This window comes from Barbus barbus, assembly GCF_936440315.1.
Source record: "Barbus barbus genome assembly, chromosome: 8".
Classification (NCBI taxonomy): Eukaryota; Metazoa; Chordata; class Actinopteri; order Cypriniformes; family Cyprinidae; genus Barbus; species Barbus barbus.
In genome coordinates, this window is record NC_136736.1 from 35,522,501 (window position 1) to 35,542,500 (window position 20,000).

Genomic DNA, 20,000 nt, shown 5'->3' on the forward strand with positions numbered 1-20,000 from the left:
CATCTCCGGCGGAATCGCTTGCAGACGGAAAGGCTCCGGCACAGAAAGCAGACAGCGGGATGCTTCCGCTCAGAGCGCTCTCGGTTTCCCAGCCGCACACCGACTGGCTCTCCTCCAGCGTCTTCCTCGTGCGCTCCAGAAGCTCCTCGCGTCGCTGTCTTTTCTTGATCGTGGCCGGGTCCTCGGCTCGACTCATCTTCAGAATTTCGTCCTTGTCCTCTTCGCCGCCATGCTTCTTCTGCTGCTTGAGTTTCCAGGTCTGATAAGCCATCAAGTTGACGTCCTCCAGTGAGGGAGCAGGAGCTTCCATCTTAGCCTCCGCTTGCTCTCCATTCTCGTCTTTTTTGTTCCATCCGAACTGAATTCGCTTAACCTTCCATCGTTCCAGAGGTGTTAGGCTCTCCTTGTTCTTCTTGCAGAAGTTGTACATGGAGCTGCTGTCCGAGAGGATGCTCTCGACATCGTCGTTGATTCTTTTCTGGCTCGCTTCGCTGTCCTCCTCGGTCTCTTTGAGTCGGTATCGTGCGGCGGCCTGCTCCTCGATCTCCTTCAGACGCTGCTTCCAGAGATCAGAAAAGCTGCTGTGGCTCGTCGCGGACCCTGCATCTGAAGCGGGTCGACAGGGATGACGCCTGATGCGTTCCTTCACCATTCGCACATCTTCACTGGTCACGCTCTCCAGGTCCTCGGGTCGTACGGCCGGCGGTTTCCCGTCACCCAGCAAGGACTTGCCATCCTCCCCGTCGCACATCAGCTGCGCCTCCCACCAGTCCTCATTCTGATACTTCTCGTTGCGCTTCTGCCACTCCCTTATCATGCTGTCCACATCCTCATCTTCATCTTCCCTGTCTTTTCCAGGGAGCGCCGGGTGGTCAGCGGTCACCTCCAGGTCGGGCTTGCTCGTGCCACCAAGAAGTCCTGCTTTCAGAGCCGTGGCGGCGGCCGAAGATGCGACACTACTCATGACGCTGCCACTATCTTCCTCCTCGTCCACCATGATGGATTCGGCTTTGACTCCAAACATGCTCTCCTCCTCGTCAAGACGAGCGCGGGTGTCGATCACAGAGCACTGGCTGAGGGTGTCATCATCGTCTTCATCTCGTTCCTCCATTAGAGTCTCGTTGAGTTGGCGCAGCTGCTTGATAAACCCTTCATTGGGGTTGATGGCACGTTTCTTCCGGATCTCCAGCAGGGCCTCCATGATGCTCATGTTCTGGAAGATCATGAGATAAGCAGCGACAAGCACCGCTGACCGGCTCACGCCCATCATCGAGTCCACAAGCACCTTGCCTACATGAAGAGGAAGAAAAAAAATCGACATTACAGGTTAACGTAATGTCTTCATCATATTTGTCACACAAACTGAAAATGGAAATGCCATGTTAATTTCTGGCACTTAATTGCACAGACACTATTAGAAGAGAACTGAGCTAATGGTGACTGAATCAACATTGAACTGACTTTAGCTGAAAAAGTTACTGTTTACCATTGTCCTCCTGCATTATTGACACATTGTTTTCCTGTTTAACACTAGCTGCGTTTCCATTACCCTTCAAATTGCACAAATTGAAATTTTGAATTGAAACTACACCTACTGGAAACGTGCCAATTTTGTAAAAATGAAGAAAAGTTTTTACGCTTGTACGAGGTGGTTTTTCAGTCATTTCGAAAAAGGAATATTTTGCAAAACTGCAATGGAAAACTTTCTTCCTACATTTATAGGCCACATGGCGTACGTAAAAAGTCATTTGATCATTCTTTACTAGGTGCGTTTCCATTACAGATTTAAGTAAAACTTTTTGTGATATTTTATAAATGTTGCTAATAAACTATTGCGAAATGACGGTGTTTCCATTAACCGATGTTATGCAACCAAAATCCATCGCCATGACTTATGGCAAGAGTAAAAAGTCATAAGTCAAAAAAATACTCTTGCGATAAGTCATGGCGATGTATTTTGGTAGGGTTATGTATATCGCAGCAACTGCACTAGCTGTTATATTTAATCGAAGGAGGTGTATGTATGTATCTTTACAGAAGCAGTGCGGAAGAAAATCCACTCATAATTAAGAGCAGCCATGTATGAGGTGTTTCTTAGAGGTTATAGTATATTGAAGAATTACTTTTTACGTACGCACAGCATATGACATGTTAATGTGAATTTTTTTTTTTCAATTTGCAATTTCAGTTTGCGCAATTTTAAAGGGTAATGGAAATGCAGCTAATGTACTATAACTTCCAAGAAACACATCATAACCCTACCAAATATCCGTTGCCATGACTTATTGCGAGAGGAAAAAATTACATTTTATTCACATAACATCGGTTAATGGAAACGCCGTCATTTCGCAAAACTTTATCAACATTTATAAAACATCGCTAAAGTTTTGCGCAAATCTTTAATGGAAACTTAAATGTAAAGCTGCTTCACTGCAAAAAATGATTTTCTTCCTTTGTATTTTTGTCTTGTTTTCTAGTATAAATATCTACAAATTCTGGAATTAAGATGCATTTACTTGACAAGTAAAATGACTTGAGATATTATGTCTCGTTTTCTGGAAAACATATCCACATTTTGTTAGTTTTTGCTTAAAAAGAGCCAAAATATCTGCCAATGGGTTAAGAAAAATAATTGTTTAGTCTCTGAATTAAGATTATTTTTCTTACACCATTGGCAGATATTTTGGCTCTTTTTAAGCAAAAACTAAAATTTGGATATTATTTTCAAAAAACAAGACAAAATATCTTAAGTCGTTTTACCTGTCCAGTAAATGCATCCTGATTCAAGAATTCTTAGATATTTATACTAGAAAACAACACATAAATACTAAGGAAGAAAATATTTTTTGCAGTGTTTGACACAATCTGTAATGTCTTGACATCAAGTACATGCACTCTCCCAAAGGGCTTGCGGCCAACAAAATTGATATTAATAAAGTCATGCGACTGAGTGCTCTGGATTATCAATCCACATCATGGCCTTATTAATATACATGAGCCAAGCCTTCACAAATTCTCTCCTGGAGCCTGATGTGAGGAACAGAATGAGGAGGAGACAGAGCATTCGTACGAAACAAACTGAATAGCAGGGTGAACTTTGAAAACAGTCCCTTTGTGGATCTGAGACAGATGAACTGTTTCTGTCAAAACTAGGAGGAGAACTTCTAAACCACGTCTGATCCCAAATGCAGTTACAAGATTTACTTTGAAATGGCAATTCAAATTCTAACGCTAAATAGATAGTTTGCCCAAAAATCCAGTAGTCTCATCATTTACTCTCCCTCCTGTTGTTCCAAACCCAAAGACTTTCCTTCTTCTGTGGAAAACGAGAGCTGATGGTGAATGGAGACGTCTACAGTCATTCAGTGTCATTGTATGAAAAAAGGTGCAATGAAAGTGAATGTTGACTGTGGCCGTCAGTCTCTAATATTCTGCTGAATATCTTCTTTGTGTTCAGCAGGACTCATACAGGTTTGGAATGACATGAGCGTAAGTAAATGCTTTTTTTGTTTTGTTTTTATTAACAGTGAATTACCAGTGAGTAAAAACAATCAACATATAGAGAAAAAACAAAGAAAACATCCAAATTAAATATAAATAAATACATAAATACAAATATATATATATATATATATATATATATATATATCTGTGTGTGTGTGTGTGTGTGTGTATATATATATATATATATATCTGTGTGTGTGTGTGTGTGTATATATATATATATATATATCTGTGTGTGTGTGTGTGTGTGTGTATATATATATATATATATATCTGTGTGTGTGTGTGTGTGTGTGTATATATATATATATATATTACATTTCCTTTTATCTCAAGTGGGGGGATAGAAAAAAATAAATCATGTAAACCTTGCATCTCTATTTACAGATGACTCTCTAATCTTATTTAAAGTCTGATATGTTTTAACTGCTTTTTGGTTTCTTTTTAATTTAAACAGGGATTCAGCTAAACCTTTTAATTCAGAGCAAAATACAATAAAAGCTGGTTTAGAAGCTGTAACTTTGGACTTGTGAATATGACCTAAATGGTTTTTGTGTGATGTCTAGAGGTTGAGCTCTGGGTTCACTGGCCCTGGATCAGATAATAATGTCTAGAGAGGAATAACTGGAGTCTAATGTCAGATCAAATCTACGTTATGTGAAATTAAGTATTATGAGCAGTTCTGTTTTTGAAAGTTTGCATCTATATGATTATTTTATAAAAAACAAAATCGGGTGTAGAGAAGACTAAATGAAAGAGGACCGATGCTAAACTAATACTTCTGTCTTCTATAACGAGTGCTTTCTTCACTGCTAGCTCATGTCAGTGTGACGCTCTCCTTGATTCAGATTGTGAACAGGTTCCTATCTATCTGTGTCACTAACTCTAAAAATAAGTGAGTGAGACACGACAGAGTCCAGGCCACTGAGTTAATTCGCTATCTGAACTTTATTTATCTATGACTGTCGCTTATAGGCAGTGTTGGGGTTAATGCATTACAAGTAGTGGGGACGTCGTGGCCTAATGGTTATAGAGTCGGACTCGTAATCCAAAGGTTGTGGGTTTGAGTCTCGGGCCGGCAGGGATTGTAGGTGGGGGGAGTGAATGTCCAGCGCTCTCTCCACCCTCAATACCACGACTGAGGTGCCCTTGAGCAAGACACCGAACCCCCAACTGCTCCCCGGGCGCCGCAGCATAAATGCCCACTGCTCCGGGTGTGTGTTCACGGTGTGTGTGTTCACTGCTGTGTGTGTGTGTGTGTTCACTGCTGTGTGTGTGTGTGTGTGTTCACTGCTGTGTGTGTGTGTGTGTGTGTGTTCACGGTGTGTGTGTGTTCACTGCTGTGTGTGTGTGTGTGTTCACTGCTGTGTGTGTGTGTGTGTGTTCACGGTGTGTGTGTGTTCACTGCTGTGTGTGTGTGTGTGTTCACTGCTGTGTGTGTGTGTGTGTGTTCACGGTGTGTGTGTGTTCACTGCTGTGTGTGTGTGTGTGTTCACGGTGTGTGTGTGTGTGTGTTCACTGCTGTGTGTGTGTGTGTTCACTGCTGTGTGTGTGTGTGTGTGTGTGTGTGTGTTCACGGTGTGTGTGTGTGTTCACTGCTGTGTGTGTGTGTGTGTGTGTGTGTGTGTGTGTGTGTGTTCACGGTGTGTGTGTGTGTGTGTTCACTGCTGTGTGTGTTCACTGCTGTGTGTGTGTTCACTGCTGTGTGTGTATATCTACATGATCTTACTGTAGTTCTAGACTAAATATCATCATGATCTTACTGTAGTTCTAGACTAAATATCTACATGATCTTACTGTAGTTCTAGACTAAATATCTACATGATCTTACTGTAGTTCTAGACTAAATATCATCATGATCTTACTGTAGTTCTAGACTAAATATCTACATGATCTTACTGTAGTTCTAGACTAAATATCAACATGATCTTACTGTAGTTCTAGACTAAATATCAACATGATCTTACTGTAGTTCTAGACTAAATATCAACATGATCTTACTGTAGTTCTAGACTAAATATCAACATGATCTTACTGTAGTTCTAGACTAAATATCTACATGATCTTACTGTAGTTCTAGACTAAATATCTACATGATCTTACTGTAGTTCTAGACTAAATATCTACATGATCTTACTGTAGTTCTAGACTAAATATCAACATGATCTTACTGTAGATCTAGACTAAATATCATCATGATCTTACTATAGTTCTAGACTAAATATCATCATGATCTTACTGTAGTTCTAGACTAAATATCATCATGATCTTACTGTAGTTCTAGACTAAATATCTACATGATCTTACTGTAGTTCTAGACTAAATATCTACATGATCTTAATGTAGTTCTAGACTAAATATCAACATGATCTTACTGTAGTTCTAGACTAAATATCAACATGATCTTACTGTAGTTCTAGACTAAATATCTACATGATCTTACTGTAGTTCTAAATATCAACATGATCTTACTGTAGTTCTAGACTAAATATCTACATGATCTTACTGTAGTTCTAGACTAAATATCAACATGATCTTACTGTAGTTCTAGACTAAATATCTACATGATCTTACTGTAGTTCTAGACTAAATATCTACATGATCTTACTGTAGTTCTAGACTAAATATCTACATGATCTTACTGTATGATCTTACTGTAGTTCTAGACTAAATATCTACATGATCTTACTGTAGTTCTAGACTAAATATCATCATGATCTTACTGTAGTTCTAGACTAAATATCAACATGATCTTACTGTAGTTCTAGACTAAATATCATCATGATCTTACTGTAGTTCTAGACTAAATATCATCATGATCTTACTGTAGTTCTAGACTAAATATCAACATGATCTTACTGTAGTTCTAGACTAAATATCATCATGATCTTACTGTAGTTCTAGACTAAATATCATCATGCTCTTACTGTAGTTCTAGACTAAATATCATCATGATCTTACTGTAGTTCTAGACTAAATATCAACATGATCTTACTGTAGTTCTAGACTAAATATCTACATGATCTTACTGTAGATCTAGACTAAATATCAACATGATCTTACTGTAGTTCTAGACTAAATATCTACATGATCTTACTGTAGTTCTAGACTAAATATCATCATGATCTTACTGTAGTTCTAGACTAAATATCAACATGATCTTACTGTAGTTCTAGACTAAATATCATCATGATCTTACTGTAGTTCTAGACTAAATATCATCATGATCTTACTGTAGTTCTAGACTAAATATCATCATGATCTTACTGTAGTTCTAGACTAAATATCAACATGATCTTACTGTAGTTCTAGACTAAATATCAACATGATCTTACTGTAGTTCTAGACTAAATATCTACATGATCTTACTGTAGTTCTAGACTAAATATCTACATGATCTTACTGTAGTTCTAGACTAAATATCTACATGATCTTACTGTATGATCTTACTGTAGTTCTAGACTAAATATCTACATGATCTTACTGTAGTTCTAGACTAAATATCATCATGATCTTACTGTAGTTCTAGACTAAATATCAACATGATCTTACTGTAGTTCTAGACTAAATATCATCATGATCTTACTGTAGTTCTAGACTAAATATCATCATGATCTTACTGTAGTTCTAGACTAAATATCAACATGATCTTACTGTAGTTCTAGACTAAATATCATCATGATCTTACTGTAGTTCTAGACTAAATATCATCATGCTCTTACTGTAGTTCTAGACTAAATATCATCATGATCTTACTGTAGTTCTAGACTAAATATCAACATGATCTTACTGTAGTTCTAGACTAAATATCTACATGATCTTACTGTAGATCTAGACTAAATATCAACATGATCTTACTGTAGTTCTAGACTAAATATCTACATGATCTTACTGTAGTTCTAGACTAAATATCATCATGATCTTACTGTAGTTCTAGACTAAATATCAACATGATCTTACTGTAGTTCTAGACTAAATATCATCATGATCTTACTGTAGTTCTAGACTAAATATCATCATGATCTTACTGTAGTTCTAGACTAAATATCATCATGATCTTACTGTAGTTCTAGACTAAATATCAACATGATCTTACTGTAGTTCTAGACTAAATATCATCATGATCTTACTGTAGTTCTAGACTAAATATCATCATGATCTTACTGTAGTTCTAGACTAAATATCAACATGATCTTACTGTAGTTCTAGACTAAATATCAACATGATCTTACTGTAGTTCTAGACTAAATATCTACATGATCTTACTGTAGATCTAGACTAAATATCTACATGATCTTACTGTAGTTGTAGACTAAATATCATCATGATCTTACTGTAGTTCTAGACTAAATATCTACATGATCTTACTGTAGTTCTAGACTAAATATCAACATGATCTTACTGTAGTTCTAGACTAAATATCAACATGATCTTACTGTAGTTCTAGACTAAATATCAACATGATCTTACTGTAGTTCTAGACTAAATATCAACATGATCTTACTGTAGTTCTAGACTAAATATCTACATGATCTTACTGTAGTTCTAGACTAAATATCTACATGATCTTACTGTAGTTCTAGACTAAATATCTACATGATCTTACTGTAGTTCTAGACTAAATATCAACATGATCTTACTGTAGATCTAGACTAAATATCATCATGATCTTACTGTAGTTCTAGACTAAATATCATCATGATCTTACTGTAGTTCTAGACTAAATATCATCATGATCTTACTGTAGTTCTAGACTAAATATCTACATGATCTTACTGTAGTTCTAGACTAAATATCTACATGATCTTACTGTAGTTCTAGACTAAATATCAACATGATCTTACTGTAGTTCTAGACTAAATATCAACATGATCTTACTGTAGTTCTAGACTAAATATCTACATGATCTTACTGTAGTTCTAAATATCAACATGATCTTACTGTAGTTCTAGACTAAATATCTACATGATCTTACTGTAGTTCTAGACTAAATATCTACATGATCTTACTGTAGTTCTAGACTAAATATCAACATGATCTTACTGTAGTTCTAGACTAAATATCAACATGATCTTACTGTAGTTCTAGACTAAATATCTACATGATCTTACTGTAGTTCTAAATATCTACATGATCTTACTGTAGTTCTAGACTAAATATCAACATGATCTTACTGTAGTTCTAGACTAAATATCAACATGATCTTACTGTAGTTCTAGACTAAATATCTACATGATCTTACTGTAGTTCTAGACTAAATATCTACATGATCTTACTGTAGTTCTAGACTAAATATCTACATGATCTTACTGTATGATCTTACTGTAGTTCTAGACTAAATATCTACATGATCTTACTGTAGTTCTAGACTAAATATCATCATGATCTTACTGTAGTTCTAGACTAAATATCAACATGATCTTACTGTAGTTCTAGACTAAATATCATCATGATCTTACTGTAGTTCTAGACTAAATATCATCATGATCTTACTGTAGTTCTAGACTAAATATCAACATGATCTTACTGTAGTTCTAGACTAAATATCATCATGATCTTACTGTAGTTCTAGACTAAATATCATCATGCTCTTACTGTAGTTCTAGACTAAATATCATCATGATCTTACTGTAGTTCTAGACTAAATATCAACATGATCTTACTGTAGTTCTAGACTAAATATCTACATGATCTTACTGTAGATCTAGACTAAATATCAACATGATCTTACTGTAGTTCTAGACTAAATATCTACATGATCTTACTGTAGTTCTAGACTAAATATCATCATGATCTTACTGTAGTTCTAGACTAAATATCAACATGATCTTACTGTAGTTCTAGACTAAATATCATCATGATCTTACTGTAGTTCTAGACTAAATATCATCATGATCTTACTGTAGTTCTAGACTAAATATCATCATGATCTTACTGTAGTTCTAGACTAAATATCAACATGATCTTACTGTAGTTCTAGACTAAATATCATCATGATCTTACTGTAGTTCTAGACTAAATATCATCATGATCTTACTGTAGTTCTAGACTAAATATCAACATGATCTTACTGTAGTTCTAGACTAAATATCAACATGATCTTACTGTAGTTCTAGACTAAATATCTACATGATCTTACTGTAGATCTAGACTAAATATCTACATGATCTTACTGTAGTTGTAGACTAAATATCATCATGATCTTACTGTAGTTCTAGACTAAATATCTACATGATCTTACTGTAGTTCTAGACTAAATATCAACATGATCTTACTGTAGTTCTAGACTAAATATCAACATGATCTTACTGTAGTTCTAGACTAAATATCAACATGATCTTACTGTAGTTCTAGACTAAATATCAACATGATCTTACTGTAGTTCTAGACTAAATATCTACATGATCTTACTGTAGTTCTAGACTAAATATCTACATGATCTTACTGTAGTTCTAGACTAAATATCTACATGATCTTACTGTAGTTCTAGACTAAATATCAACATGATCTTACTGTAGATCTAGACTAAATATCATCATGATCTTACTGTAGTTCTAGACTAAATATCATCATGATCTTACTGTAGTTCTAGACTAAATATCATCATGATCTTACTGTAGTTCTAGACTAAATATCTACATGATCTTACTGTAGTTCTAGACTAAATATCTACATGATCTTACTGTAGTTCTAGACTAAATATCAACATGATCTTACTGTAGTTCTAGACTAAATATCAACATGATCTTACTGTAGTTCTAGACTAAATATCTACATGATCTTACTGTAGTTCTAAATATCAACATGATCTTACTGTAGTTCTAGACTAAATATCTACATGATCTTACTGTAGTTCTAGACTAAATATCTACATGATCTTACTGTAGTTCTAGACTAAATATCAACATGATCTTACTGTAGTTCTAGACTAAATATCAACATGATCTTACTGTAGTTCTAGACTAAATATCTACATGATCTTACTGTAGTTCTAGACTAAATATCTACATGATCTTACTGTAGTTCTAGACTAAATATCTACATGATCTTACTATAGTTCTAGACTAAATATCATCATGATCTTACTGTAGTTCTAGACTAAATATCAACATGATCTTACTGTAGTTCTAGACTAAATATCATCATGATCTTACTGTAGTTCTAGACTAAATATCATCATGATCTTACTGTAGTTCTAGACTAAATATCAACATGATCTTACTGTAGTTCTAGACTAAATATCATCATGATCTTACTGTAGTTCTAGACTAAATATCATCATGCTCTTACTGTAGTTCTAGACTAAATATCATCATGATCTTACTGTAGTTCTAGACTAAATATCAACATGATCTTACTGTAGTTCTAGACTAAATATCTACATGATCTTACTGTAGATCTAGACTAAATATCAACATGATCTTACTGTAGTTCTAGACTAAATATCTACATGATCTTACTGTAGTTCTAGACTAAATATCATCATGATCTTACTGTAGTTCTAGACTAAATATCAACATGATCTTACTGTAGTTCTAGACTAAATATCATCATGATCTTACTGTAGTTCTAGACTAAATATCATCATGATCTTACTGTAGTTCTAGACTAAATATCATCATGATCTTACTGTAGTTCTAGACTAAATATCAACATGATCTTACTGTAGTTCTAGACTAAATATCATCATGATCTTACTGTAGTTCTAGACTAAATATCATCATGATCTTACTGTAGTTCTAGACTAAATATCAACATGATCTTACTGTAGTTCTAGACTAAATATCAACATGATCTTACTGTAGTTCTAGACTAAATATCTACATGATCTTACTGTAGATCTAGACTAAATATCTACATGATCTTACTGTAGTTGTAGACTAAATATCATCATGATCTTACTGTAGTTCTAGACTAAATATCTACATGATCTTACTGTAGTTCTAGACTAAATATCAACATGATCTTACTGTAGTTCTAGACTAAATATCAACATGATCTTACTGTAGATCTAGACTAAATATCAACATGATCTTACTGTAGTTCAAGACTAAATATCAACATGATCTTACTGTAGTTCTAGACTAAATATCAACATGATCTTACTGTAGATCTAGACTAAATATCAACATGATCTTACTGTAGTTCTAGACTAAATATCAACATGATCTTACTGTAGTTCTAGACTAAATATCAACATGATCTTACTGTAGTTCAAGACTAAATATCTACATGTATTTACTCATCTCACCTGCACTAAAACACATTCAGTGTTCCTCAAAATCAATAAAAACAGACAAATACAAACTCAGAATATTATACAAACCTGCAATAATTAAATATGATAAATAAGACAAATATCATTTATTTTAAATAAATTTATTTTAAATTAATTTAATTTATTCACAAACTTTTGTTTTTATTTTAAAAACAAATAAGCAAACCCTGCCCAGATTTAAAAAGTAACTCAAAAGTAACATAACGCATTACTTTCTATAAAAATAACTACATAATTAGTTACTTTTTTGTAATATTGTAATGCATTACTTTTAAATGTAACTTTCCCGAACATTAGTCTTGGATTATTAGTCTTATCCTACAATGTATTATTTATGTACCAAATGCTTAGTTTCTCTAAAGAAAAATATGTCAGAAAGAAGTCATTTTAAGCGGACTCTCCCTCGACAGAAGAAGGTTTTCTCACCTCTGTGTGTCAGCAAAGCGTCGTCCATAAACTCGGCACACATGCGGAAGTGAGGAGAGATGTCTGCGTCTGGGAAATCATCCACCTCGATGCCCATATAGCTGATGTTCATGCCCTGGTAAAACCCCTGGCCGGTGTAGACGCCGGTGGCGTGAGCGGCGTTCAGCACATGAGTGATGCCCAAGCGTTTGAGACGGCCTTTATTCACCGCCACCGACCTGCAGCACAGAACAGTAATAAACACTCATCACGACTATTACCCATGCATTATATAAGACTTATTAAGCCTGAGTGAAGAAAACTCCAGGAATAAAGTAAATGTAACACAAAATGTCAGTATGTTTTCTAAATACAAGAGTCTCATATAAGCAACTTTCAAAGTTTGAAAATACAACTTCCAACAGATCTCCAGATCTCCAAAAGAATTAAAAATTAGAGTCTCTGCTCACAAACACTACAATATGTGACCCTGGAGCACAAAACCAGACATAAGTGTCAGTTCGTTTTCAACACAATATCTTAAATTGTGTTCCGAGGACGAACGAAGCTTTTACGGGTTTGGAACGACATGGGGGTAAGTGATTAATGACAAAAGTTTCATTTTGGGGTGGAGTAACCCTCTAATGTGTTCATTTTGCATCTGCAGTAAATGTATCTTGCTTGAAGAATCCTTAGAAATTTGCACTGGAAAACAAGACAAAACACTGAGGAAGATACTCATTTTATGCAATATGTTCAACATTTGACTTTGTGAATGTAAGATGTTCTGCTCTGATTTAACACCTCTTTAGGCCTTAATTTGTGGAAGGATGAACTGAGACTTTTCCGACCCTTTCAAGACCTGATTAGAGCAAAGTTCCAGCTTCAGCTATATTTGTAGCAATAGACAACAATACATTGTATGGGTCAAAGTTATACATTTCTCTTTTATGACAAAAATCATTAGGATATTAAGATCATGTTCCATGAAGATATTTAGTAAATTTCCTACCGTAAATATATCAAAACTTCATTTTTGATTAGTAATATGCATTGCTAAGAACTTCATTTGAACAACTTTAAAGGAGATTTTCTCAATATTTAGATTTTTTTGCTTCCTCAGATTCCAGATTTTCAAATAGTTGTATCTCAGACAAATATTGTCCTATCATAACAAACCATACATCAATGGAAAGATTATTTATTCAGCTTTCATGGACTCTTATGACTGGTTTTGTGGTCTAGGGTCACAAATATTAATATTCGTGGACTCACTTCTCTGCGATGTAGACGTTGGGCCAGACCTCGTCGACGGGGTTGAAGGGCGCCTCCAGTCGGTCCTGGATCAGCGCTCTCTGGATGTCCAGCACACAGGGCGTGTTGTAGGGGCTGCGGTCGTCGATCATGTCCTTCACTCTGTTGTACAGATCCTCCACCATCAGCTGCTCGGCTGACTCCTGCATGCTGTCAGGGGCCACCGGGGCCCGCAGCTCTCTGGACCCCAGCTCTGAGAACAGACAGAGGGACACCGAGTCAATCACACAACACTGCTCTCTATTCACAACATTAGACGTTTGACCGGCACTAGAGCTAGTGAGGACTGGCTTTACTGACACTACACTGTAAAAAAAAAAGCTGAGAAAACTTAGACTTGAAAGGCAATAAATTTTTTCAGATTTTTCAGATAAAAAGTTGCAAGTGCCTTTTATATTTATTTGTTTCTATACTGTAACAGAAACAGTGTCCATAGTTTTCATAGTATTTGTGAAATTTCCGAGTGAAAATGTTTCAAAGTAAATCCTGCACCGATTGTGTCTGTTGAGAAGATGTGAATGAAGCAGATCTGATCTCTGCTAAACGAGGGCTTGATTCACAGACCTTCACTGATGATCTTCTTGGCAGCGATGGAGGAGGACAGATGGATCGGCTCCATGAAGATGCTCTCAGCGTCAGAGCCGGAGATCATGGAGAAACGGTCCGACACAGAGGAGAAGCGATCGGACGTCATGGAGAAGCTGTGTGAGATCAAACACACTTCAGCATCATCACCGCAGCGTTTAACAGTGTTCTGCTATCAGATGATAACAGACCTGGGAGAAGGACAGCGCAAGTAATGCGACTGAACGTCTTTAACACGTGCCGCTTCATCAGGAACCTGCTGATCCTCTGCCATCATCTGCAGACAGAGAGACAGAATTCAGCTGCTTACACAATCAATCTTTCCTTGTCACACAGTTTCTGAAAGCTGACACACCAAATCTGCAAAACCAGACACTGATTCTCAGCCTTTGACTCAGTTTTCAATTTCATAAAACACTTGTTGCAAAACACAACACACAGTTCTCTCTGTAACACACACAAATCTAACAGGAATTAATTATCTCAAACTAAACTAAACTTGTTACCAAGTTCTGAAACAAAGACGAGCTGAAGATGTTGGACTGCTGATCAGTGATAGTTTATCAAGGAACCACTGAAAACCAAGGAGTAACTAGTTACATGTAACGGAATTACGTCATTTAATTACAAAATAAATGTAACTGTAATCTATTATTAAAAATGTGTAATTAAATTACAGTTACTTATGAAAATGTTAAAGATTAGAAAAGAGGTTACATCTGAATATTATCACACACACATACATATTTGATTGATTTCTTTCCCAAATTGCATCGACTGCTTTAAAATATGAGACACCAATATTTCAGGAGTTTAGGACACACGCTTATTCAATAACTGATTTATTTCCTTTCATTTATTTAAGATTACTGTTTTTTCCAAAGCATTGTTAGATGCCAGTGTTTCCAGTCATAACTGTGCAAAGATTTGATTTCAAAACCAGTATCAGAGCTATTCAACTATTTCTTGTTATGGTTTTAAATCAGAATTTAACCTCAGAATGATCTCAAAGTCAAAACAGGAGCTAAAGTCTGATTTTGTGGTGGCTGTGCTTTAAACTTGAATGATTATAATATTTCAAGTGATGAAGGATTTTGGCAGTAATCAGTGTTGAGTTCTATTGTGAGATCAAACCTGCCTGCTTTACATGATTAACAGCTGAAAACATTCGTTAGAAATGTAGAAATGTAATCAAAAAGTAATCAGTTACATTACTTTAATAAAGTAATTGAAATAGTATTGAAATCATGACATGTTTGATCGGGTAACTTGTAATCTGTAACCTATTACATTTACAAAGTAACCTTCCCAGCACTGCTGGAAACACACAACATGATAAAAAACAACACATATTTGATGACAACAACAACAACAACAGGTTATACATCTGCCTGCCTGTGTGTGTGTGTGTGTGTGTGTGTCTGAGAATGAGTGACTATATATAGAGAGTGACAGCTGCAGAGATTCTTCTGGAACAGGGAGGTCACACACACTCTCACACACACACACACACACACACACACACACACACACACACACACACACACACACACACACACACACACACACACACACACACACACACACACACACACACACACTCACGCGCACACACACACACACACACACACACACACACACACACACACACACACACACACACACACACACACACACACTCACGCGCACACACACACACACACACACACACACACTCACACACACACACACACACACACACACACACACACACTCACGCGCACACACACACACACACACACACACTCACACACACACACACACACGCGCACACACATGTATGACAGTGTAAGTGTGTAAGGAGCTACAGAACAATGCTCACTGACCCCGCTCAGCCTGGATGTGATCTCTATCAGCGTCTGTCAGAGTTTCTGCTGACCTGATCGTCTGCGGCCGTCGGGCTCCGTCTCAAGAGGCTCTGAGGTCCGTCTGTGTGTTTGGACTCGAAACTTAGAGCCCCGGGGCCGCCCACGTGACATCAGAGGGGTCTGACGGCCCCAGGGGCTCTTAAAGGGCCGGAGCTCTTATCATGACGATATAACAGTCTGCTGGTCATCAACTCTGTGAAAACACAGAACACTGACACAGACTCAGAGGACATTTTTAGTTCTGATCCTGGCAACATTCCTATGTGGAAATAAATGATCCGTGCCTGATTTCTGACGATGACTTCAGTTTAATTCAAACTAATCAACCCAACCCAAAATTAGTTTTCATCTCAATCTCATAATTAGTTTTCTCAACTGCTTACATGCTAAAAAGCCTTCTGTTTGTGACAAAAACAACATTTATCCAGCTGTCAGAAAGATAAAAACCTAAAAACTTAAAAAACAAAATGCAAAAGTACCTCCTGTGGCTCAAACAGTAGGGTTTGTCATGCATTATATTATATATTATATAAACAAGCAAAAATAATTGCCATTGGGGTAAGAAAAAGAATCTTGTTTATGCTTTGAATTGAGATTATTTTTCTTACCCCATTGGCAGATAGTTGTACTTGTTTTAAGCAAAAACTAACAAAATTTGGATAATTTTTTCAGAAAACAAGACACAATATCTTGAGTCATTTTACTTGTCAAGTAAACGCATCTTAATTCAAGAGTTTTTAGGTATTTATACTGGAACACAAGACATAAATACTAAGGAAGAAAATATTTTTTTGCAGTGTAATAATCAAACAATTAATCACAATAAATCGCATCCAAAATAAAGTTTTGTGTGTACTGTGTATATTTATTACACATACAGTATATATATTTTGAACATATTTACACGTATTTACATGTATATATTTATATTCATTTATTTTAATTTATATATATATATATTTAATATATAAACATAACATTTTTCTTAAATATATACATGCATGCGTGTGCATTTATATATTCATAATAAATATACACAGTACACACAAATATATTCTGTAAACAAAAACTATTATTTTGGATGCGATTAATCGTTTGACAGCCCTAATTATATTATATTATATTATATTATATTATATTATATTATATTATATTATATTATATTATATTATATTATATTATATTATATTATAGTATATTATATTATATTATAGTATATTATATTATATTATAGTATATTATATTATATTATAGTATATTATATTATATTATAGTATATTATAGTATATTATATTATATTATAGTATATTATATTATATTATAGTATATTATATTATATTATATTATATTATATTATAGTATATTATATTATAGTATATTATATTATAGTATATTATATTATATTATAGTATATTATATTATATTATATTATATTATATTATATTATAGTATATTATATTATAGTATATTATAGTATATTATATTATATTATAGTATATTATATTATATTATAGTATATTATATTATATTATAGTATATTATATTATATTATATTATATTATATTATAGTATATTATATTATATTATAGTATATTATATTATATTATAGTATATTATATTATATTATAGTATATTATATTATATTATATTATATTATATTATAGTATATTATATTATATTATAGTATATTATATTATATTATAGTATATTATATTATATTATAGTATATTATATTATATTATATTATATTATATTATAGTATATTATATTATAGTATATTATAGTATATTATATTATATTATAGTATATTATATTATATTATATTATATTATAGTATATTATATTATATTATATTATAGTATATTATATTATATTATATTATAGTATATTATATTATATTATATTATATTATATTATAGTATATTATATTATATTATATTATATTATATTATATTATATTATAGTATATTATATTATATTATATTATATTATGGCTGATTTATGGTGTGATCATTCACAGCTAATCAAATGAATAAATGCTGTGTTTCTCTATATGTCCGTGTTTTACCGGCTTCTTTATCTGTGGACACTGATTTGATATATTTGGTGTTGTATCTCTGTTAGTCGCGAGGTGGCGCTAGAGACCTATTCCTCTCAGCTGGGGGCAGGTTTATCATATTAGTGTTTTTCAGCTGTTTCCACACTAAATCTTTCCTTGTCACACAGTTTCTGAAAGCTGACACACCAAATCTACAAAACCAGACACTGATTCTCAGCCTTTGACTCCGTTTCATAAAACACTTTGTTTGTGATATTTTGAATGCAGTGCTTCATTTTGCAAGAGATGTGAGGTATTTTGCATTTTGTGTGTAATTGTTGGATTTGTGTGTAAAGTTTTGAAAAAAAGAAGCAAAGTTTTGGAAAAGTGTGTAAAGCAGCTGAAACAAGCTGTAAAAGACCAAACTCACCACACACCTTACTGATGATGAACACTATATACAGGTGAACAGGTCAAGCGTTTCTAATAGAAACCTATTCTAAAAGACCGTAACGCATGCTCTTAACTCGAGCAGTACAAATAAAACACTATCTTTGGTGAATCTGTTTGTTCAGACCAGTGTTAGGTGATTCTAATATTGCAGGATTATAGGATTTGGTGTCCAAATCATTATTTTGGATCTTTTTTAACAGACTAAACTGTAACTCCTTGTCATGGACCACAAGATAATACAGGCCATTACAATATAATATTTTTTATCTTATACTGTCTTATACTGCTGAAAATCCTGATTTCTTGTCCGAATTAGTCAGTTTATTTTTTCCATCACGTATCATTGTGGGAACTTTTGGAACAATTTGGTTAAAAAATAAAAAATGACCATCAAACTCTGTTACCAACGTAGAGTAACAGCGCTTCTGATACTTAAAGACCAACTCTGTTTATGAACTACTTTCACAAAAAAATATGAAATTGTTGTTTAAAATCTCATAAACATCCCTTATAATAGTTTAACATCATTTCTTTTTTTTTTCTTTTTTAGAGAAAAACATTTTTAGATGAAAAATATTTGCTCCAAGTGGCTGGTTCTGTAAAGACACGGTATTTGTATTTTAAGGCACACAGAGGTGAAATACTGTCAGTTTCTAGTGTTTGAATGGAAAGACTGTGTAAGAGCCATTATGTCTCCTGTAATTCTGTTGTAGACCACTGGGTGGAGTGGGCCTTATTGAGTATATAAGCAGGTAAAGAGTAAGAAAGTCAGGCGTGTAATTAGAGGGAAGCACAACATTTTTCGACCGTGTTTGGAGGTAAATATGTGAAGGCATCCGATAGGATTTTATGTGCATTGTGCAGAGGAACTTTGAGTTAAGATGACCTGTACGAGCTGTGTGATGAATAAATCTGATAAAGCAGTAGTATTTGGAGGAGGATTTTACATGTTTGGATCTCACGCGCCAGGAACCACCCTACAACACCTCGTGGCAAAATGGCTATTTATGTCACTATAGATTGTGTGTCTAATGAAACAAGAAGGATGTCTCCTGTTATGATTTATTATTTCTACACATTGCCTAATTTGTCTGTAAGAGTTGACATATAATTCTATAAAGAAATCACACACATTCTGCTCTCATGCTTCTTACTGCTTTCTTTTATCAGTTATCATTGTATAATCTTTTATTTGACCTTTTACACAAGGGCCTTCACAAATGTGTCAGAAGATTATTTGAAACTTGCTTAAGGTAAAAAAAAAAAACCTTTGCACACACACACACACAGAGTTTATGTGAGTGCTTTAAGAAATGATTTACACAAAAATGTTTATTACATCAGTGAAGCCCTGTGTGTGTGTGTGTGTGTGAGTGTGTGTGTCTGTGAGTGTGTGTGTGTGTGTGTGTGTGTGAGTAAGAGTGTGTGTGTGTGTGTAGTGTGAGTGTGAGTGTGTGTGAGTAAGAGTGTGTGTGTGTGTGTGTTTAAACCACAAAAACACCACACACTCTTTCAG

General features: G+C 34.5%; 1 protein-coding gene across 2 annotated transcripts in view; it reads right to left on the reverse strand.

The window, feature by feature from the left end:
- The window catches only part of LOC306874121 (serine/threonine/tyrosine-interacting-like protein 2), a 17,794-nt gene extending 1,604 nt beyond the window's left edge, over window positions 1–16,190 (reverse strand). Inside the window, exons 1-6 of one of the 2 annotated variants that reach the window (XM_079423904.1) lie at window positions 15,952–16,190; window positions 14,278–14,363; window positions 14,066–14,202; window positions 13,463–13,694; window positions 12,209–12,426; window positions 1–1,290 (exon numbers count right to left, since the gene is read on the reverse strand). The exon at window positions 1–1,290 is cut by the window's left edge and continues 1,604 nt beyond it. In XM_079423904.1, coding sequence (XP_079280030.1) covers window positions 1–1,290; window positions 12,209–12,426; window positions 13,463–13,694; window positions 14,066–14,202; window positions 14,278–14,363 — 1,963 coding nt within the window. In that variant the 5' untranslated portion in view covers window positions 15,952–16,190. The remainder of the gene's footprint in view (window positions 1,291–12,208; window positions 12,427–13,462; window positions 13,695–14,065; window positions 14,203–14,277; window positions 14,364–15,951) is intronic. The other variant, XM_079423903.1, reaches the window with a different exon arrangement.
- Between the last annotated feature and the right edge of the window lie 3,810 nt (window positions 16,191–20,000).